Source organism: Megalops cyprinoides, chromosome 13, assembly GCF_013368585.1.
Source record: "Megalops cyprinoides isolate fMegCyp1 chromosome 13, fMegCyp1.pri, whole genome shotgun sequence".
In the NCBI taxonomy this organism is placed as follows: domain Eukaryota; kingdom Metazoa; phylum Chordata; class Actinopteri; order Elopiformes; family Megalopidae; genus Megalops; species Megalops cyprinoides.
Genome location: NC_050595.1, coordinates 8323305 through 8346070, shown reverse-complemented (window position 1 = coordinate 8346070; position 22766 = coordinate 8323305). Strand labels below are relative to the sequence as shown.

The 22766-nt window shown below is 43.8% G+C and overlaps 1 protein-coding gene across 1 annotated transcript in view; it reads left to right on the top strand.

Annotated features, from left to right (window-relative positions):
* The window catches only part of sbf2 (SET binding factor 2), a 111882-nt gene extending 96853 nt beyond the window's left edge, over positions 1 to 15029 (top strand). Inside the window, exons 24-42 of the mRNA XM_036543284.1 lie at positions 1050 to 1225; positions 1329 to 1456; positions 1557 to 1758; positions 1874 to 2070; positions 2902 to 3042; positions 3993 to 4076; positions 5719 to 5793; positions 6492 to 6670; positions 7984 to 8160; positions 8615 to 8716; positions 9436 to 9621; positions 10573 to 10699; positions 10970 to 11097; positions 12057 to 12281; positions 12452 to 12559; positions 13186 to 13376; positions 13833 to 13920; positions 14003 to 14134; positions 14301 to 15029. Of these exons, the coding sequence (XP_036399177.1) occupies positions 1050 to 1225; positions 1329 to 1456; positions 1557 to 1758; positions 1874 to 2070; positions 2902 to 3042; positions 3993 to 4076; positions 5719 to 5793; positions 6492 to 6670; positions 7984 to 8160; positions 8615 to 8716; positions 9436 to 9621; positions 10573 to 10699; positions 10970 to 11097; positions 12057 to 12281; positions 12452 to 12559; positions 13186 to 13376; positions 13833 to 13920; positions 14003 to 14134; positions 14301 to 14399 (2745 nt within the window). The 3' untranslated portion in view covers positions 14400 to 15029. The remainder of the gene's footprint in view (positions 1 to 1049; positions 1226 to 1328; positions 1457 to 1556; positions 1759 to 1873; positions 2071 to 2901; positions 3043 to 3992; positions 4077 to 5718; positions 5794 to 6491; positions 6671 to 7983; positions 8161 to 8614; positions 8717 to 9435; positions 9622 to 10572; positions 10700 to 10969; positions 11098 to 12056; positions 12282 to 12451; positions 12560 to 13185; positions 13377 to 13832; positions 13921 to 14002; positions 14135 to 14300) is intronic.
* Positions 15030 to 22766: the final 7737 nt, after the last annotated feature.

Here is a 22766-nt window from a genome sequence, read left to right as displayed (position 1 = left end):
GTTGGTAATAATGGTGATGAAAGTTTGTAATGTGGTTGCCCATTTCTTTAGTTGAAAATTTGTGTGAAGGTGCCCAGATGTGCATTCAGAATAATGCATTCTCCCAGTTAAATATAGTTGTCTTCTTCATTCAGATGTACTGTATACTAATGGACAGCATAGACAGAATTCTATACAGGACTACTGCTGGATACAGTAATACAACACATATGGTAAAATGACTCAAAATGGTCAATAGTCTGTTTTTAAAGAAATAATGTAAGCTCAGATGCGAGACTGTATGTCCTTAAATATTAGCGACATAAGACGTACATGATCCAAATTTATACCCTGTTTAAGGGTTATGTTTATGTATTTTAAAAAATATAAAAGTAACACTATATTACCAGCATGTTATGTTCAGTGTGATATGAAAAAAATATTTAACAATCAAGCACATGTGCTTGGTCTTTCTCAATATATGCAGTGCTGTAAACTTTTTATGGTCCATTCCTATCTTTTTAGTAACACGGACCATAAAAGCACATTGCAGAGGGGGTCACTTGGCCTCATCTGCCAGTATGTGGTTCTGCCGTGTGCCTTGCCAGCACACAGTGTCTGGGGTGCATTATCAGTCCTTCATTAAGTTCTGGAGTCAGTTGGAGAGCTCACTCGAGGTTTGCTGAACTGTCAGACATTAACAGGGAGGAAATGAGAGTGAGAGGCCATGAGGGATATGGAGAAATTAGACGTGGGGTCAAAAGACCGTCACTCAGTTGACCAGGGCTTACACTGAAAGGGTTTAGAACAAGGGAGTCCATTTAGTGCATTCCATGTTAAGACTGATTTCCGGCAGAGTGGTAGATTGCTTCTCCACAGTGTCCCGGGATTGAAAAATTGCAAAGGATGTGCACATTTTTTTTCACTTAACGGAAACATGATTCTTGAACTATCTTGAGTTCATTTAATTTGTTTTGATCGTGGTTGTTTGACTTGGAACGTCTGAATTATGTGCACAGGATGAACTGCTTTATATGAAAAGGTTTTGGTTCTTCTGGACTCTGCTGTAGCTGATCAAGGTGGCTTTTGATGAAGAAGTAAGCTCAGAGACAGTGGAGATCTTCAAGAAGCATCTTCAGAGGATACGCTACCCGCAGTCCATCTTCAGCATGTTTGCCTTTGCCGCGGGACAGACCGTGCCCCAGCTCATCCTCCCCAAACAGAAGGAGAGGAACACAGGATTCCGGTGAGTTCCGCCACAGACTGTACTGCTGTGGCCTCCAACTGCCAAAGAATGCAGCAGTAAGAGTTCTCATATCTTTAACATCTTGTTTTCCCCATCTCCGCAGCACACTTTCCAAAACCATTGTAAAGGGGGCAAAGAAGGCAGGGAAAATTACAATTGGGCGTCAGAACATGATGAAAAAGAATGAGAAAGGGAACCGCATGACCTGGCACGAGGACGACGACATCTCGGGTGAGAACAGACAACCCTGTCGCGTAGGGTGCATTTCCACACATGACCCAACCGAGCTAACCTGGAGGGCCTGACCAGTTGTGTCTGTTCTGTGTTCTAGTGTCAGATGAAGGAGAACTTCCCTCCAGCCCCACTCTAAAGTCCTCAGAGAAATCTTCCATGGAACAGCTTGTGGAGCGAGCCTGTTTCAGAGACTACCAGCGCCTGGGCTTGGGCACCATCTCCGCCAGCTCCTCACGGTCCAAGAGCGGCGACAAGTTCCGCATCACCGCCATAAACAGGCTATACTCGCTCTGCCGCAGGTTCGTTCACTCCCAGCTCACGCCTTTGATTGTAAAGCAAATGGATGGTACACTACTGAACAGCATGTCCTAGAATTGAGTTGTTGACAGAGCCAGTCTGTTGCTGTCACCACAGTTACCCGGGCCTGCTGGTGGTGCCCCAGTCAGTCCAGGACAGCAGTCTGCAGAAGGTTGCACGTTGCTACCGCCACAACCGCCTGCCCGTGGTGTGCTGGAAACATGGGCGAACCAAGGCCGTCTTGCTACGCTCCGGTGGCTTCCACAGCAAAAGCGTGGTGGGGCTCTTCAAGTCCCAGAACCCCTCCCCAGCAGGTATCCATGGCCGACTAATGCCATCCGTGTAACTCCTGGGGCTGCTAATATCTACTGTCAACCCGCACTGTTGACCATTAAAACCTGATGTATATGTTGGAGTGGCTTCTTAAAATGGTGCAGACAACTGTATTTATTGTCCTTTCTTAGATTATTCCTCTTTTTATAACCAATATTAAAATTGTTGGTGTCCTCATCCGCTTTTATCAGTAATTAATTGTTTTCATGATAAAAAATAGGTGATAGTGATAAAAAATTCAAAGGTTGAATTGTATAAATAGGATTACAATTATTCTGATTAAAGAAATACAACATCAAAACAATTAAAGCATACAGAATGCAAGTAGACAAAATATTCTTTTGAAGTCAAATAAATAAAAATCTGTCAGAAAAATGACTGACACCAGATTATTCCAGGTTACAGTTTGACCCACATTGCCTCACACAAACTGAGTAACCACTGTTCCAAAGAAATGATACTCAAGAGTTTTCTAACTTGTTTTTAGTTTCACCCCTATGCTTTCTCATATTACCATCTTGCCATCAGAATGTAGCCTTTTAGTCTTCATGCATTAAATCGAAGTTGCAAATTTCAAAAAGTGCTGAGATATACAACATCTTTTCCATGATGCTGTTCATTTAACCTCAAAAGGGACCAGGTCTCTGCAGTGTATAGGCACGGGGTAAATCCTACCAACCTGTAACTTGTCAGATGGCAGAGCTGCGATCCCAGTATTTTGATTATTTGAATGTAACAGCTTTTATGTGGGAGTGTGGTAGTAAGGGCGGCCGGATGAACTTCGCTCAGTGTTGGCTCCTTGTCTTTTCCAGCTCCTGTTTCATCTTCGGACTCCTCCAGCAGTCTTGAACAGGAGAAGTACCTGCAGGCCATATTGAGTGCTGTTCCTGTCTATTTCAAAATGAACGGGAGTAACACTCTCACAAACCGCTCGCTCAGTGGCTTGTCCCCAGGTATTCAAGGGGGGTTCATCTCCCTCGTTTTCATCCCCACACTTGTTTCAGTGTGTCTTCCTGTCACAGCTTGTTTTTGCCTGAACCCCCATTGTTTTTAGGGTTTGTTTCTGATTATTTTTGTGTTGTTTTGCAATTCCTTATCTTTGTAAGATTTCCTTTCAGTTTGTACAGTGCGTTGTGTTTTCTGTCATATTTGGAAAGAGCCAGAGCACTATCTCATGTTATGCAAGAGGAACAGGACGTGAGGTCATCACCCGCAATCCATCCTATGCTCCATTTGTCCCCATTCTGGCTGCTTGAGCCTTCACTTCTGCAAGTTCCCTTCTGCTTCAATGCACAAAATGTAGAACAAGGCAGACTTTACCACCACAATCTTGTGTTTCACTACAATAAGCCTTTGTCTGTGAGAACTGGAGTAAAAAACAGCTCACAATCAAGGAAAATGACATCCTCCTTTCTGCATGAATAAAATCTAAGAGGGGGGGATTAATAAGTTGTCTTCATAGGCAATAAGATTCCTTGCCTTGATACCTCAGAGTTCAGATAAAGGTAAATATAATTAGCTCACAGAAACATGATTTTGACGACTTAGCCAAAGGCTTTATCAGACTTTTGGATCAGTGTTGTGTGCTCCAGCTTGATGTAATGCAACTCCATGGCAGTAGAGCCATGTGCCTTGCCTCATTTAACACTGAAAGCCCTCTTTACCTTGATTTAGACTAATGTAGCCTACTCTTGCAGATTGATATCCATTATCAGTGTTTTGGCTGTGCTGTGAGGGCTGTGATGACATAAATGCAAGGGAATAGGATACTTTGCTGGCAGAATGATCAGCATGTGTAACTTGAGGTGTCTCGGGCTCTGAGGTGCCTTGTTGCCTCCTTTGTTGTTTGTAAAAGGTGCTGTTGTCTTCACTTTGCTATTATTGTTCTGTTTGTTCAATCCAGGCAGTGAAAGGCGAACATCAAGAATACCGAAAGTGGCCCCGGTCCACTTGGATATACCCTTCTCCAACAGCTTTGCCAGAGGAGGTGGGTTCCCATTTCTTCTCCTCAGAGAGCTTAGCCAATCTTTTGGTCAGTCTACCTCAGGTCATAAACGAGACAAGAGAATCAAGAGTTTTAAACCACAACTTCTTTGCACTTGATCCCTACGGCAGCATTATTTGTCATCTGAAGGACACATATGTGTCTCCCTCCCTCCGGCCGAGTTTAAATTGTCCCTCTGGGATTGATGGTTTCAAGTTCCTAGTTCTATGCGCCATGCCACGAGCTGCTTATGGAAGTAATCTTCCCCCACGCGCAAGCTATCTCCAGCCACAGCACACTGTCTCTGTTGGTCTTGGCTAGCGCTGAATCCTCTGCTGACAGCACTGCTGAAAGTAGCAGATGTTCCCCAAAACTGCTCGAGAGCACAAATTAGGTTCCATCAAGTCAAACTATTTAAACTTCACAAGCCGCAGCTCTGTAAACATTTGACATTGCGCATTTACACAAAGCAAAATCTTTTTTCTTCTGTGGCATGATTTATATGGGCTGTGTAAACTGACAGATAGCTTACCACAGTTGGGTTTGTGAACGATCTGATTTGAAGTACAATCGATACATAATAAACATTTCAGACACTTTTAAGACCTGAATGGCAGCTTTAAATCCATATGTTTGTAAGAGCTTCACATTTTATGCACGGTAGTAGCACCCCAGTACCTGTATAGGTGTGTCTGAGACATAGGTTCGTTCAACCTTTAAAAGTTTGAGTTTCTAAGGGGATAGTTGTTTGTGCTTTTTGCATGATGAGCGTCAGTGTTCAGTCACCAAGGAACTTGAGGAAATGGTGTTAATGCATCACACCAAATTAACTTGATATCAAGGACTGATGCATTTATTACAGATCACAGGACGAATGGTGTCAGTGTTTTGCATGTGCTGACAGTCACTTCAGAGTCCTCCAGGGCAGGCCTGGATTACAAACATTCTCCATTTGTGTTACAGGTTGTAGTTCCAGCAAGCTATGCTGAATTTTCGGTAACTGAAACATGAAGGGTTTTACCTCATGACTCATTTCCTACTTACATGCATTGTAATGCGTGGCAACCACAAATTGAGAGTAATGCAATCGCTGTAATGCTTTCTCACCTAGAGGCTAGACTGAGAAGTAGATGACTGTTTTAGAGGGTTTGCACGGTCACTTATTTGATAAGGAATTCTGTATAAATTAACATTTGAAATCATTATAGCATTAGGCTTATCTAACTCCTTTATGCAGTTTTGATACTATGTCCCATTGTCTAATGTACTCAAATTGAACCTATTGTCAGTCTTTTTACTTTGGTTATAGATTATTCAGAGTTCCTTAGTCCATTTTATACAAACAAACAACAAAAAAAATTTAAACCTTCATTTGTGCACGTGAATGAAGTTTGCATGGTATGATTTGTCAGTGGGCATGATTTGGTTTGAGTGATCTGGGTTTTCTCTTTCCAACCCTCTGACTGCCTATTACAGAAGAATTAAGAAAGAAATCAGATAACCTGTGTAACTGCACAGAAACTTGTTTTTGTCATTAAATCATACAGTCACGTGATTGAGTGTTTGCTAGTGTGTGATGTCTGTTTGATGATTTGATCTTTCTTTGCATCTGCCTCTTTCTTCTCCCAAACCCATTATCCATCAGTGCTTGGGTACAAGGATAAGTTATTCACTCACTCAAACCAAAAGTCTGCAGCTAAGGGAAGACTCCACAACCAAGGTACAGTGCTGTGGTTTCCACAGTTTTAAATATCCCTTTAACTCCCTTCTGATCAATTCTCACATCAATCACATGATCTGGTTCTGATTGCTCGACCACTTAGCAATCCAGGTGTCACGGTCATGTGTTTAAAGATGTTATTCCGATTGCGTGTTAAGGTTGTGCATGACTAGAGCCTCCTTTTTGGAATAGTCATTTTTCCAGGTGTTTATGTGCTAAGGGATGTGTATCATCAGCAGTTTAATCATGTAGCAGCACACAGGAGCTGAGCTATTGTCCTGTCAGAGCAGTTAGCGCATTTCAACCCATGTGGAATGCGATGTGTCAGTAAGATGTAATGATGTGAGTCAACTACCCATACAGTAACTTCTTGGTACTGTCATAACACTGAGTTCAGCCATGTGTCACTGGGTTTAAGGTCAGGTGTGCGTTAATATGTTCTGCTTCAGCAAATTGTCTCTGGGTTGTCAGTGGGTTAAAGGGTGTCCTTATGTCAGTGGGACAGAAGTTGAGGTGAATGGTAGGAGTGGTCATTGGGTTGGCTGTCAGTGGGTTGTGCTGAGTTTGTCTTGCTGGCACTTTGCTGAATACCAGCATGTTACAGTGTGTCTTCAGGTCATTGTGTTATAGCTCAGCAGTTGCTGGATGGTAATGTAGGCCTGTAGCATTGTAATGACACTTACAATCTCCTTTCCAAGGTGTGTGGGCCAGTCTTCGCTCCAGCAGCCGCTTCAGTCACAACGCAACTGCGACAGAGGTGGGGGCCAGGCTGGCAGGGAAGGATGCAACACCCCCTGCTGGCAGTGAGAGCCTGCAGGCCCAGCTGCTCAAACAGCAGGCAGCCTTCTACATCTTCGGGGAGAAGTCACACCTCAGAGTAAGGAGGAAATGCTCATGTTTTCCCCAGTCCAGCAGTGTGCCACCAGTCTACTGAGCTGTGTAGCAGCCATGGCCTGTGCTTGTAGGACCACTGCTCCATGTTGTGTTTCTTATCACTTCTATGCACTGTTGAAAGTACTTGGACAGAACTCTTCACTAGCTGGCTATGGACCATCAAACCGATCAAGAACTCTTGACCAAAACATCTAAAACATGGTCATTTTCCGATTTACTCCCACATTGTTGAAAGTATTAAATGAATATTAGAGTTGTAGAAAAAAATCTCTCCACTTTGGTCGAAATATTCCCAGTTGTCAGTAACTATATATACAATTTATGCATTTGTTGGAAGAGTGGCACAGTGTGTGGTTGACTGTGAAACTGATACTCTTTTCTTTGGCAGGAAGGATTTTTAAATAAATGTGAAAGTGCTGCGGTTACCAGCTGTACGTGCTGCCTCCACTGGCAGCTTTCCATTTTTAAAGCAGCAGCTTTCTGTTCAGATGCAATTCCTTCTGACGTGTCGTGTTCTCCCTTCCATAACTTTCTTTTTCTGAATCCTAGTCTCTGTCACAGTCAATCATTTATGTGATTGCATGGATTTGAAGTATTATTTCAGTAAGAGATGTTATTTGAGTCAAACGAAATTTTAAAAAACATTTTATAAATCTGACACTGTGGGTTACCTTGAGCAGAAAACCTGAGATTCTTGTTTCTGTTTTTGGACAGGACATAGGCTATACTGCCCTGGACAGTTTGGTTAGAGATCTAGCCTCCAAATGAAGGACAGTCCATGGGTTGTTCCTATCCACTAACAGTCTGTGCACTTATGAGATCATTTGAGATCAGTATTGTGTAGTCGTCTTCAGAAGGATTGTGAAGGACTGATCAGAGAACTTGACAAAGTATTTTTTCATTCTGAGTTATGTATGCCTGGAATAGTTTACCAGGATTCATAGTGGAAACCCTTATAGTGTTCTGGTGATTTGGGCTCAGTGGCCCATTCTTGTAATTTTTTGTCAAACCTATTTTGTAATACCCATTTGTTTGTACCTACTTATTATAATGCAGTTACAAAAATGATATATTTCATTATAAACTACATGTATCAGACATAAAGAAACAAATGTGACCTGTTTGGTAATTGTCCTGTTATATAGTGCAAACTGGGCTGTCCAGCCTTTCAGACTGACATGTGTGTCATATGGTCAAAAGACAAGTTGTATGTCACTCAGCATTATTTCCTTTGGTGGTGAGTGTGCAGAGTACTGATATGATGTGAATGTTGTTTACATTTCCTTGTGGGAGAAGGGCTTCAAGATGGATATGGCTCTGAACTGCGAGCTGGTGCCAGTGGACTTCGCTGACACCCGGCAGGTGAAAGGGGCCTTCAAGAAGCTGCTGCGGGCTTGTGTTCCCAGCTCCCCGCCCTCTGATGGCCAGGACACATTCCTCAAGGCCCTGGAGGAGTCTGAGTGGATCACCCAGGTCAGTGCTAAGACCCTGCTTACTGTCTGTGATTCCAGTGCGATGAACATCAACCCCCACATCTGTGAAGACCACTTTGTGAAAGACCCACGGACGGTTATTCGCCATTTTCCTTTGTCGGGCTTTGAACTTGTTTTTGTTTTGAAAGTGAGGTTCCCTCATACTTTCTGCAGCTTTCCCTTGAGAAACTGTCCCCGCAGATGGGAAAATGGTCAAGTAGCTTGCTTTTCCCATCTCTTAGCATTTGTAGTGTCACATGGTACAAACATATTTGTGGAATTCCTGCCAAGGCACTCAAGAGCCTCAATTCTGAAGTCAGTCCATCTCTTGCAGACAAAAATAATAACAAAACCGCAGAACCAGTGACCAGTCTGACAGCCCCCCGCCCTGATGTTTTGGGAGTAACTGGAGAGTGCGTTGTTTTGTTTTGTGTCTGTGACCCGATCCTCCCCAGCTTCACAAGATCCTGCAGCTGGCTCTGATCCTAGTGGAGCTGCTGGACAGCGGGTCCTCAGTCATGCTGAGCCTCGAAGATGGATGGGACATCACAACTCAGGTGACGCCAGCAAACCAGATCATCTTTACGAGTTTACTGCCAAAGGGCACAATGGCATGTGCATCCGTTGTTGGAGAGCACAGTGAATATAACATTTTAAAAAAAGGCCATGTAGTGAATTCCAAAGCTACGGTTACAGCTTCATTCCCAGATTTGGCACGATTAACCTGTAGAGTGTGTGCGGGTGTCACTAGAATGAGGGCTTTCGCTTGCCTCCAGTTTGTGCAGTATTAACTGACTGGCTGATTTTTATAGTTTTTACATTTATGTGAAGTTGTTGTTCCTCATTTGTATGGATTTCAGATTCATATTTAATCACATCTGCACTTTGTAAGATCAAATTTTCTGTCTCCATGTGCTTTGAGGGTTGTCCACTGACAGTAGGAAACAACCCAGCACAGGTGTGTTTGTGTGCAACCCATTTCCTCTCACAGAGCAGCAGCCATGGTTGCTTCACAGCAGGCTGAACCAGGAGCTCTGCTTGCCATCCAGCAAAAACAAGAAGAATGTTGCTGTGGGAATTCCTCAACTAGCAGGCAGGGAAAGAGGGGGTCGATAGAGCCACCTACTGGTCCCACAGAGTCAGGAAGGACATGCAGAAGCTGTGGTCTTCACCAGGGCTGGCCAAGCTGAGTTGCTGTAAGAAAGGGCTTGGAAAAGAGGCTGCAACAGGTGATCCAGCCGCTTACCTTGCACTGTGTGATTCTCACATTGCCCAGGTGGTGTCCCTGGTCCAGCTGCTCAGCGATCCCTTCTACCGGACCCTGGAGGGCTTCCAGGTGCTGCTGGAGAAGGAGTGGCTGTCCTTCGGCCACAAGTTCAGCCAGCGCAGCAACCTGACCCCCAGCAGCCAGGGCAGCGGCTTCACACCCATCTTTCTGCAGTTCCTGGACTGCGTGCACCAGGCAAGCAGCAGCAGCCCCCTCCCTGCCTCTTCTCTCTCACACCCCATTATCACCCATCCCTACTGGAGCCGTGCTTGCCCCATGAAGTCATCACATTCTTCTAGAGTGCAGTGAGGGGAAGAATACTCTATGATCCTTGGAGTCAGTGTTGGGGGGGGGGCAAGGCACAGCTGTCATTATCGATACATTTCGTTTAGTTTTGCACTGTGCAATCCTCAGGTTGGGTAAGCAGTTTAGATACAGCATTGCACTCTGGGGGGAATTTTTTGAATTACTGTAGCTCCAGATGGTCCAACAGCTCTCACTAAGCGCAGCTAACCAAACTCACACGCTCCACCGTCCCCTTCCATTGCTTCGCGTGTTATGCGCTAAAATAAGGAACGTGGAAAATTGCCGTTGTGGGGATTAGAGCACTTTCTCCTCCTTTCCAAGGAGGCGGAGGGAGGCCGAAATCACAGGAACTGTGAGCACAATGAAGTGCTAACTGTGCTTTCTGTCTCTCCTGGGTCCCCCTGCTCCCAGCCCCATGCACTTACATCAACGCATAGTTTCTCCCTTTGTCTTTTGAAACCGAAACGGCGGCTGCCAAGGGTGAGCCGACGCGGTCACAGACCTGAAGTGGAGATAAACAAATGAAATTAATCGGATGGGTCCAAAAATAGAAGGTCGTCATCCTAGAAACAGCTGTTGTTTTTGCCAATAGGTCCAGGTGGCCCAAATGTGAAAACTATGGGAAAAAAAGTCTTCTGCTTGGCCCACTGCAAACTGTTGGAAGATGCTGCTGCCTTTTGCTCTGCAGAATGATGTCACAGAACTTTGCACTTTAGTCTCTATTTCGCCATTTTTTAATGGTTTGCGTATGTGCTAAATCATCTGTAGTCATAACAGTCATGCTGCTCCAAGGAACCCGGAAGGCTGTTGGTAACGTGTCACTTGACCTTCTCATTCCAGATACACAACCAGTACCCCCTGGAGTTTGAGTTCAATCAGCATTACTTAAAGTTTTTAGCATACCACTATGTGTCAAACCGCTTCAAGAACTTCCTCTTGGACTCTGACTATGAGCGCCTAGAGCATGGTAAGTCCCTCCACCTACCAACCACGGAATTTTAACAGTGAAAGTTGCATGTTGCCAAAATTTTGCCGATTTGATCAGCTTGGGTAATTATTTCACGTGGCTTAAATTGCATATTCAAGTAGGTTTTGTATGAAATTTAGAGGTGTATTAAGGATTTCTCTTAACCTGGGGAAAAGTCCTGGCTCACATCCTTTATCTAAGATTTATTTACTGAAACTGTGCAGTATCCGGTTATGTTCAACAGCTTTTCTTTGTATTTTCTACTCAAAGGCACATTGTTTGAGGACAAGGGAGACAAGCAGGCCAAGAAAGGGATCTGCCTCTGGGACTGCATTAGCAGGATACATAGGAGAAGCCCACTATTCTTCAACTACCTTTACAGCCCTTCTGAGTCTGAGGTAAAGACCTGCATTGCAAGCCTGCTTCTCTGAACTCTAGGTACAAAGTGAGTGGTACAGCCACACTCAACAGTTAAGGACTCTGAATGTTCTGAAAAGCCATTCAAGATTTTTTATTTGAAAAGTAAGCAATTAGACAAAAACAAAATTTTACAAATTAAACAAAATTTATAATTTTCTTAAGTTCAAAGTGATAAAGTGGCTTTCCACTGGCAATTAAAATGGAAGCAAATGATAGTATAAACATATGTCTTAGAAGACATCTTTCAACTCTTGAGGACCTGTAGGCATCAGTGTGTTTTGCAGGTCTTGAGATGCTGTCGCTTGTGATGCTGTCTTCTTTATCTGTGGTGTTATTTTCACTGTGGTACTCTGGTGTTTGTGAGTGAAACATAGCCGAGGTTTACCTTTCTTTGAGGCTGTAGGGTGCAAATTTCAAAATCAAAGTAAGTCCAGAGAGAAGAACCATCAGGGGATATCTCAGGAGGGATGGTGTCCAGATGAACTTCTGAATCATTTTGCCGCTGGCCCAGAAGTCACTTCACCCATACTCCAGAGGTTGTAAATCAAAAGGCCGAGCTGGATGAACATGCAGTGTTTATGTGCTTCTGCGCGTGAATGATTCAGTGATCAGAGAAGCATGTGGAGTTTGGCAGGCCCCGAAAGGGTATGTTCTTCCCCCCAGTGTCTTCTGTGATACCAGCCACATCTCTTTGGTCTCTGGAGAGCCTGGGAGAATTCTGGAAACAGCGGGAAAGGAACACAATCTTTCAAATGTGTTTTTTTTCTCACGCATCTTCTTGTAACATCAAAAAGGTATTAGTTGTCAAGATGACCCAGAGCATGAGGTTCTTAACTTGCTTCTCATCTCGGTATTTACATCTGGTTTGCGTATCTGTAAAGAACGTACCAGCATTTACTTGACCTTCTTTCAATCTTTTGGTTTGTATGTGCTTCAGCCGGTGCTCAAGCCCTGTGTCAGCATTCCCAACCTGAGCAAGTGGGACTATTTCACTGGGGAGACTTTGTCCATCGGCCCCTCCTATGATTGGAGGATGGTTGCTGGAAGGGCGGAGAGCACAGAGGAAGTAGACAGCATCGCCACCAGCAAGAGGAGGATTGTGTGGCCATGCTACAGCAGCGTGGACCGTGCCCAGCCCGATGCCATCACCAAGCTGCTTGCTGTGAGTTGAGACCCAGACGGGTTTCTGGGAAATGAACCTGTCTGAATGAGCAGAGTACATTCTACTCTATAGGATGTAATTATCCCTAAGGTAAAAGGTAGAGGCTAACGGGGGCAGCACAGTCTGTTCCTCAGTATATCATTCGCTAAAGACGTGTGTATTGATTTCAGGACATTGAGAGGCTGGAGGGGGAGCTGCACCAGTCCTCAGAGCAGTGGCAGGTCACACTGGAGAAAGTGAAGGCCAGTATTAAGGAGGATCTGAAGCAGGAGAGCAGTGTGAGTACCGATTGATAAAAACACTCTCCTAACTCCATTCACTTTAATCCATATTATATAGGAGATCTTCCCCATTTACAGCAGATACATTCTAAATATCTTTGCAATTAGACAGACCTACCGACAACGGATTTATGTGCAAAGGAATAGTAATGGAATTGTAATATAACAATGTATGTGACAATACAAATATGAAAGAAATGTAACAATGCAGTAAACTTGCTTAATGTTTATTTTCGTAATATGTTTATTTGCATTAAAGTAGTAAAATGTGAAAAGAGCAAGAGTGAAGGCACTGGTGTGGTGCTCTTCAGCCCAGGAACAGGAAGTGAAGCCATAAATAGAATGCAGCGTGATGCAGACGTGTGAAACTATAACTGGTGAATCCACAGTTGGCGAGGGTCACCTGTATTTATGTTGATAACTACTGTGATTAGAAGCTAAACATCCCTCTTTTGTGCACAACTAATAGTAACAGCTATGTTGGATCAGCTCATTTTACATTCAGAACATTCCAATGTGCCATCCAAGGGCTATTGCCTCTCCCAATATCTACAGTGATCTATAGCCGTGTTTTCTGACGCCCCCTCCCAGGTCTCTGATATCGAATCTTGTCCATGTTGCAGCTCTACAGACAGTCTGTGGCCATCTCTGGCCTGATACCCACCTCCAACCTGCAGGCCTACCAGCGCCGCTCCATGCTACACCTGCCTGACCACAGCCTGGGAGAGGATGGTGGCCCTGCTGCCTCAAACGGGGTGAACAGGAGAGCAGCCACCCTCTACAACCAGTTCACTCCAAAGAGTGAGGACAACCGGTAGGGGCCATAACCAGAGAGCACACAGACCATACACACCAACATGCAACACCACTATGTATTTCTAGTTGCTTGGCAGACAATCTCATATATTCTTAAGTGCATGTGATAAGGCCATATGAACAACAGGAAAGGACAGACCACATCTGGACATCAGTTGGTTGCACAGTGCAATAATGATATGTGCCATATTGACCACAGAAGTGGTGCTGTAACAAATATCTGTACTGTACAGTACAGCTCTATTAAAATGCAAGATAAGGAATGATTTAAGTGTTATGAGTAGGCACCTCAAATGAGAAGGGAGCCTAATGAAGGAGTCCGATGAGCATATAACATCTCGTTGCAGGAGGGGTCAAATGAAAGCAAAAAGAGAGGATTTATGTTACATTTATGTAAGAAACAGAATTTGGATGAATGGATGAATTTTTATATTTATTTTTTTTTAAATTTCAGGTCATTTGAGGGTGTCCTGTTTAAACGAGGAGCTTTGCTGAAAGGGTGGAAACGTCGATGGTTTGTTTTGGACAACACCAAACACCAAGTAAAGCAAAGCGCAATTATTTGGTCTGAATCTAGTCTAATCTATGTTGAACTGGTATTGATTTACTGCTTTTTGTGCTCAGATGAGGTATTACGACACAGACGAAGACACCAACTGCAAGGGCCACATTGACTTGGCTGAAGTGGAATCCGTTGTTCTTGCCTCCCCCACCATGGGGGCTCCAAAAAACATCAGTGACAAGGCTTTCTTTGATGTGAGTGTACACCTTTCCCCCCCTCTGCACACATCTAACACATGGTACGCTGCGCTGAAGTTCACAACCTCCCACTCTTTGAACAGCTTCTTTGTCTTAACCACACATGGCAACCTTTCCTGACGAAAACATGGCTTCTCTGATGTGGACATCAATGTCGTTTCAGCTCAAGACAACCAAGCGCGTATACAACTTCTGTGCCTCGGATGCTCAGAGCGCTCAGCAGTGGGTAGACAAGATCCAGAGTTGCATCTCGGATGCGTGACCCAGCCCCTGGACAGGCATCACCAGAAGAGGAAGACAAGGCGTGGTGCAGTGTCTGACGGCTCTTCTGAATCATGCCCAAACACCTCCACATGCCAGGATCAACACCCCCTCTAGGGGGCATGAGCACACATTCGGGTGGATTGCACTAACTGCAGAGACTTGTTCATGAAATACTTAAAAGGAGTAGCACTGGCCATTTAAAACTTTGAACTCAATCTAAAAAAAGGAAAAAACAATTCAGGAAAAGTAATGTCGATGTTTTAGTAAAGGGAAGAAAGAAACATACTGCTGCTTGTTGAACACAGAAGTATGAACCACCAAAAAGGTCAAATACTGTCATAAATGCACTAAATAACATGGCAATAGTTTTGCACTTAAACCCGTAATAAGCATTCCATAGGTTTTAGATGACTACAGAAACACTAGTTAGGCAAAGGGATTGCTTTATAATTATGTACATATGACAGTTTTTTTGTATTTAAGTAGAGGGGAAAAAACTTTGCACACTTAAGTTTGGCATTTGTCTTGATATTTTTTTAATTTCAATAACTGATTTAGTTTTTTTCCCCAGCACGTATTTGTAAATGTAAATTTACTTACTTTTAACCTTGTTTCCCAGTGTTGTACATTAAAATTTCAATTAAAAGCATAACTTGACTTCTACTTAAAACTTGGTCAAGATTTTTATCATATGGTTACATATGTAAATATTCCATACTGTAGCATTTTATACTTTTTTATACATTTCTATTGAACAGGGCATTTTTGTCTAACCTTAACCAAAATTAAAAGACTTAAGATTTGCTTTTTTTAATATCTTACTTGTTGTGCTGTTACATCTAAGTAAACAATGTTTTCTTTGTGCTGAAACTGACATTGAGCCATAATGTTTAATATGCAGAGAAGCAGATAAGTATTTCATCTTACCCCAGGGGGCTCAGCTTGTACTTAATGCCTAGTAGATTATTGAGAAGAGCAATATTCAGTTTGTTTTTGGAGGAATATTTTCTTAAAGCTGATCCTGCTGTTTGGAAGAAAAAACTGACACCAGAGAACTATCAGAGAATTTCTATTTATGTCTTGTTTTGTGGTGACACTAATTTTTCTGAAAATAAACAGTACTTGAACATGCTATTGAACCCTGTGAGATGACTTTACAAGGGAACTGTCTTTGAGGGAAAAATGTGCAAATGTATTTAAACTCCTTGGACCATTTGCACTATACATGCTATGGACCTAACTGACCACCATTTTTATTTTGTAGGGATTCAATGACATCTGTTGTCTTCATGCAGTGGGTTTGCAAAATGCATACTTAAAGCATCGCACTGCACTTTTCTCATGTTTCCTCTTGTCTTACCCCATCAGCTCAATGCAGTGATTCACAATTAATACGCAGACAAAAGTCAGTAGGACATTTTCTAACTATTAGTCAAAAGTCACAAGGATGTTTTTTGCTACTAGTGATTCAGGGAAGGACATTTTTGCAAAATGCAAAATTAAAGTATCACACTGCACTTTTCTCACGTCTCCTTTTGTCTTTACCCATAAGCTCAATCTAGTGATTCATAATTTATATTCAGACAAAAATTGAGCTATTGGCTAGTAGGACATTAACTATTAGTCAAAAGTCACAAGGATGTTTTTTTGCTACTAGAGATTCAGTGAAGGACATTTTTGTTAAATGAAACAAAATGTTTAGAATAATACTTTGCACCCTACTCTTTGACACAACTGAGACTGCAATGGATCTTGGGACCTCAAACGCAGTATGACTTAAAAGAACAGGAAAATCATTTTACAGCTCTGCATTGCAAAGGGAATAAAATCACACCACTGTTATCTGATGAAAGTAATCATTGTCATACTCAGAATTCAACCTATTCTGCCCCGTGCTTGCCGGATTTGGTTCACAGTTTGTTCTAAATAGTATAATTGTGAATGTAGAGTAGAAGTAAATTTTTGCATGCAGCTTTACATGTGCATTTTTCTCACGCCACTCTCTCCCAATTTCTTTTCCCCCAAATAGCTGTCTAGGTGCTTCTGTAATACTGAACTGTCGTAATCTTCTCATGCACCAGTAGTGAAGTCAACCTTCAGATATGTTAGTCCTTGTGATCGTTCCCTTGGTTACTAAAAAAAATTATTACAAAACCTGGTACTGACATGCTGTCCCTTCACAAAGAACAGCATTTGTCTGTTCTTATCCTCAATTACACTGTACGACAAAACAGCACTGTGGACTTTGTGGGGCTTCCTAATAACAATCAGCAGACAAACTTGTTCCTGCCTCTCAAACCTTTTGACACAGAAATCTCACTTAAAAAGACCTCCAGGCCATTGCAGGTTACCCTTATTGTGCAGCCACGTGCCAGATACTGTACTTCTTGAAGAAGCATTGCATTTCATCCTGGCCATATGACAGATCACTGCAGTCTCTGTGGCACCATCAACTTGCCTGGTTATATTACCAATGTACTCGTGTGCCTCACAAAGAAATATTTACAGTGTGCTGATAATTGACCCAAAATGACCCATAAAACAGACAGTGCATGATAATATAGAGAAAATAGATGGATTCAGGTGTTGCCCTTGTATCACTGACCCAAGAGTAAGACTGAGATACATCATCACAGAGATACAGGGCTTCACCTCAGGCTGTGAATCAGAGAGTCAACACAGACCCTGCTTAAAACATTCAATCGGGCTTGTTTTCTCTGGCAGTTATTTATGGGTGTTTTTGTTTCTGCTAACCCCCATGTGTCCAAACGTTCCCAAGCGGGACTCGGACAGCCGAGTGTTTTATGTAACGTGCCGCAGTTGTTTTATGGCTTCCCAGCCGGTCGCCCTTTTCCCCTGTTGGCGGTGAGCTGCGGGTCCCGGACACTTCCACTCCGGCGCTGGCACGCCGAGTCCCGCTGGCACAAACTCTGCGCTGCACGAGTGTCCCATCCATCACATTTTAGCGCAGACCACGATGCTGTTCAGCATCAAGCGCGGATCCTTTCCTCTACAGTTCCTGAGAAACAATTCTGGGAGACCTGGGTTTATCATCTCCAGAGAACGGCGCACTACTAAATTAATCTCACTCCATAACAATGAGAAAGTGGCATGGGGCAGTCACGGCCCCGGTCAGCACTTTGCTTGTTTTTCCCGTTTCTGGGCTTGATGGTATCTCATGTCATTTTTGGTAATACAGGAAAACGCCTTTGAGAGCCAGCAGAACTGTCTATCAGAAATAGGGCCCTACAAAAACAACAACAGAAAAAAAAAAACCTCCAGTAAGTTTGGTTTGAATGAACAGAACCTTTGTACTGCTACAGATGAAGTGCTGTTGAGGAATGAAGGCAGTCAGTCAACGTCAGTGCTGGCTGGGCAAGTTAAAGAATGGATCAGCTTAACGATGACAAGCACTGGCCTGCATAACACCTTCTTTGTCCCAGCCCTTTAAAGAAAGGCTCCCTGTTTTGTCTGTAGCAGGTAAGCAGACACCAGAGAAGTACTGGTGTAATTACTCGTGCTGTCGAGGCACAAGCTGGACTTGGCCAGGGCTCCCCACTTCCTACGAGGAGCATTTGACTAGCACCCGAAATCCAACCGGGGCCCACTGGCGCCTCCAGGGCGGGTCCCCCTCAGTTCTAAAAGGACTGGTCTCTGAGGACGGGAAATGGGGAAACCCGTAGATGGAAGTTCCGATTTTGGGGATGTGTATGTGTGAGCATGTTAGCGCCCCCCCCCCCCCCCCCCCCCCCCCCCCCCCCCCCCCCCCCCCCCCCCCCCCCCCTCCTCTTCCTCCCGATTCCCAGCTGGCTTATACAAGGAGCAGGTGCGGAGTTGAGTAACATCTGGAGAGCCGTCCGCTGGCGGTCCACTCCTGATTTAGCTGCCTTTTGGAGCGGTGGATTAGCACCCCCTCCCACGGGTGGGGGGCTAACGTGGCGGAAGTGGGAATCCTTCTGGATTTGCAGGAACGGACTGCAGGGGGGACGCACGGCTCCTCTCAGTGAGGCCGGGAATCACGATGCACCAGAGAAATGAGGAAATGCGTCTAAAATGTGACTAATAAGGCCACAATGTGACTGGCAAGTGCGTACGGTATTAGTGCATATCACACTAGCTGAATAACATTTTCACCCCGTCGTTCAAGCACACCCACATATGTATAAACCAAGAAGAAACTGCTTTTTCTATCTATAAAACTAATTATATATACATATACACATTTTATATATATATATATATATATATATATATATATATATATATATATATATATATATATAAAACTAATGTTTTATCAACAAGGTTACAAGGAGTCAAATTTGATAATCTGTTTAACACAATTATCTTTGAGGAGATACAGTAATCATTTTCATATTGCAATGAAACTTGCTGGGCTGTTCTCTGTAATCAGCAGATATACAGTAGCACTAATCTATAAATGAACACTTTAATAGCCAAATCAACAACAATGACCAATTCACGTTCACCCCAGTTTCTGGGGCTGTTCTAATGCGTGAGTTTCACTCTGGCAGTCCTCAGCAATGCCTGCAATACTTCCTTACAATGTCAAGTTTACCTCTTTGGGCTTGAGAAAGTATCTGTAGGATTATGGCCATTTGCACAAACAGATAGATGATCACGTACGCTGTCCAAGAAAACTATTCCAAATATGAGCTCTGATTATGGGATTTAAGGAACTAAAAATAATCTGCATTTAACATCCTCTCGACAAGAATAAATGGTTCTGTGAATACCTCACAGTCGGGTGGCTAAATCTTTCCCACACAAACTGCTGTCTCAGTGGCTGTTTTCATTTATGAAGCACATCAGCAATGTGAATAATGTGGACCATGGTCACAGTTTAAGGACCGTCAAAACACACCTGCTCCAGTTCAATAAACACTGTCAGTGTTGATTTCTCTTCCACGAATTCCATTTTCCCTTTAAAACAGAAAACATGAGAATGAAATCAGTTCAACACGTCTATCACTGCTTGAGGACTTTTTAGGAAAAAATGTGCTGGAATCACATCCCAAAATGATCACGAAATAATGATGGGATGATGTTTTACTGGACTCTATATTACTGTCTGTATTCTATGTTAAACTTCCATCACCGAGCTTGAGAAGGTCCCTCCATGGTAACATGTAAGAGGGAAGGAAGTGATCCACAAACAATAAAGAATGTATTTGCCCAATGAGGGAAGCATGAGAGAATCTACAAGGAAGCCCCCCCCCCCCAACCAGCAGCTACCCATCGCTGCCTCAGCTCTCAGGGATAATAAACATTCCGGAACGACAGGTCAGGCTGAATTTACAGCCGGTGCAGATGATCTTGCTTCCCTTGGTTGCATGGATTTCAAGAAGGGTGTCTAGATGCAGTTCATCCGTGCAGCGGGCCACGTTTCGTTCCTTCTCCTCAGACTGAAACCACCACCAGTGGGCACTGTGCGTGATGCTGCAGACCCAGTCTGGGAGGCCACTGCGACCAGAAACTTGGCCAGCCCAAAATGCAGCTGTAAAAGATTTAGTCATTACCAGACAGTCCAAAAGAATGTTCCCCATCCAAATCTATTTAGATGAAAATCTTCTGGAGAGGATTCAAATAAACAGGTTATGGATATTAAGAGTCGCAGACCACATGTGGCTGAGAGCGGACAAGATATTTTTGCATTATTCTGGAATGCCGGGGGCTTGAGCAATGAATTCATGGAGCTATGGTTCCGATACTTTAATGCCGGGTACAGAGGACTCTAAGTCACATCTTATGAAAACTTGTTGTCTCCACACATCCTTAGATGCAACTGATAGGCCTACATTCCCTCACTAATCCACTGATTCAGAGAATATGGACTACAAACCTATATACGGCAAAGCCTAGTCTGAAAAATGCAGATTTCCTACATGCAAATTATTGCTGTGACACAAATGTTTTTAGTCACAATACAGATCTTTCCAGACTGTAAGACTGCTTATAAGACTATTTAAAACTAGTCAGCTGTCATAATAATTTTTGTCATGTTAGTGTAATGAAAAAAACAGCGATCTGAGTTCATGGTGTCTTCGGTATTTCCCCCCTGCATGGTCAGCAAATAACTATGCCTCTGAAAACATCAGTCTTCCACATTTTAACACACATTTTCACCAAAAACATGTGTGCGTTAATGCACGTGCCTGTGCGTTTTCGAGTGATACAACTGGATTCCATCAATCACCATTTTCTGTAATAAGTGGGAATAGTTTATGGAAAAAGTTGAGCTCAACAGGGACCCAGAAGTCTGATCCCAGTTCCATTATTGTGTAAGACAATGCCTTGAGGTACACCAGTTGAATGATGGCCAAATATACAAACAAACAATGCCATAAAAAGGCATAAAAGTGTTTGATTTGTTGCATTATATTTTGATGCGCCACATTCCTGGACGATGTGTCAGCAGCGTTCACATTTTAAAAATGGGTGTGAGAATCTTGCAAAGGGAGCTGCAAGCCTCCTGCTGTCAGCGCTGCTGCCTGCCCTGTTTGCAACGTTTTTCCTGGTATTGCTCGTGACCAGCCAGTCAGAAGGGACAGGTCTGTACGTGTCACCCCCCACTTACTGTATCTCAGACGGTACTCTCCTGCCCTGGGCATGAACCTGCTGTTCAACTCCGCCTCCCGTCCCAACTCCTTACATGGAATAAGCCTGGCTCCGTTTGCTTATGATGTCACCGCCCTCATGTGCGGTCAATGATCCGAGAATGCCCACGGATTCTAATTTCATGTTGTTCGAGCGATCCCTCTCTTCACCGCCGCTGGCTGTAGACATGAGGGCTGGCACGATGGCGGTACATGAGCTATCTTGGTGTCGGACACCCAGGAGGCAGGGTGCGGGTGTCACACAAACCCGATTGTTTTGGAGATGCTGACGCAGGAACTGGGCACACTGGCTCCTGCGTTCCATTTGCGCTGCGTAAACGGCTGGCTGCAGACAGTGTGCTCTCCCACAGCGTCGTCTCAGATACGACCTGCTCACCTCACTGGCCCTACACACCTCACTGACGCAGTTTAGCTAGATGTCACCCCCAGTTATTTTCCTATAGTGTCTGCTCCACTGACCGAAGTTACTCCATACTTCAGCATTCAGTAGCTCCCAAAGTGATGGGTCATAGGAGGATACAGACAGACAAGGCAAAATGCACAGCTCCCTCTCTCCACCTGCAATGAATTCACTGAGTCAACAGGACTGGGGTACTGTACGCTTCGAGAAATATCAACACAAACCACATGGCCAAAGTTGTGTTTTTGTAAACAATGTCAGGTCCCACAAAAGGTCACATGAAGAAGAAATGCTGAGCTCCCTAAGTGGGTCTTGGTTGTGGAGAGGCTGGGAAACCTCTGTTCTAGACTGTCAGGGATCAATCCCAAAATTCCGCGGGTGAAAATAATGGACCACTGACCACAGTCAGTTATGGTCCATTATATTCAAGTTGTGGTGGCAGCAAATAACAGGTCCAAAGTAAACTCCTTTTCGCTGAAAACCCCCTCTTCATACAGACAAGCAGAAGTCTGAATAGATGTAAATGCCATTACATGTGAGAAGGATAAGATCCTGGGACAAATGTCAAAGCAAGAAGAACCACAGAACGCAAGCCATTATGGTCCTTTCTGTCTGATGCATCTTCTACACTGAAGGCACACAGACCAATGACCTCCCTAATCAGGTCAGCTCAGAGGAAGAGGAACAAAACCGCACAATGGTTCCTAAGTGGCTCTAGTCTATGAGCATTAAACCGATCTCCATCAGCTAACAGTCATGACAAATGAACAAATCAGTGCCCTGTAAGTGTTGGACAGTTTTACAACAGGTATGCATTCATAATTCACAACCTTAACAGGTGTGAAAAGGAGCTAGCAAGCCATGTCAAGACACGCAACAGAGGACAGTACATGGCTCCTCCAAGCCCACGCTCAAAAAACGTGGACAGGTTGGGGTATGGCATGGTGTCCAGTGGTCCAGATTGCAGCTGCGTCCATACACCCTATCTGTCCTGGAGCAGAGGGTGTGTCCCAGCGAGGAGCTTGGGGCAAAATCCTCCAGAGTGCACTGATGGCTCTGTGTTTTTTCCGGCAAGAGCTGTCACACAGAGCGAGCGTGTTGTAGGGTGGGGACAGCCAGAGCACCAGCCAGGGCCGGAACAACTGCACAGAGAAATGAACTTGTCTATCGCATTCCGCTGTGGTCATCCTTAACTAATTTTGGAATCCACAAGGGAAATGAAAGAACATTTTAGCACTGCTCAGAGCCAGAAACACAACAGAGGAAATGCACACACAATTATATCTGGAGAGGAAATTTTGGAATTTTTTTTAATGTCTACCAGATT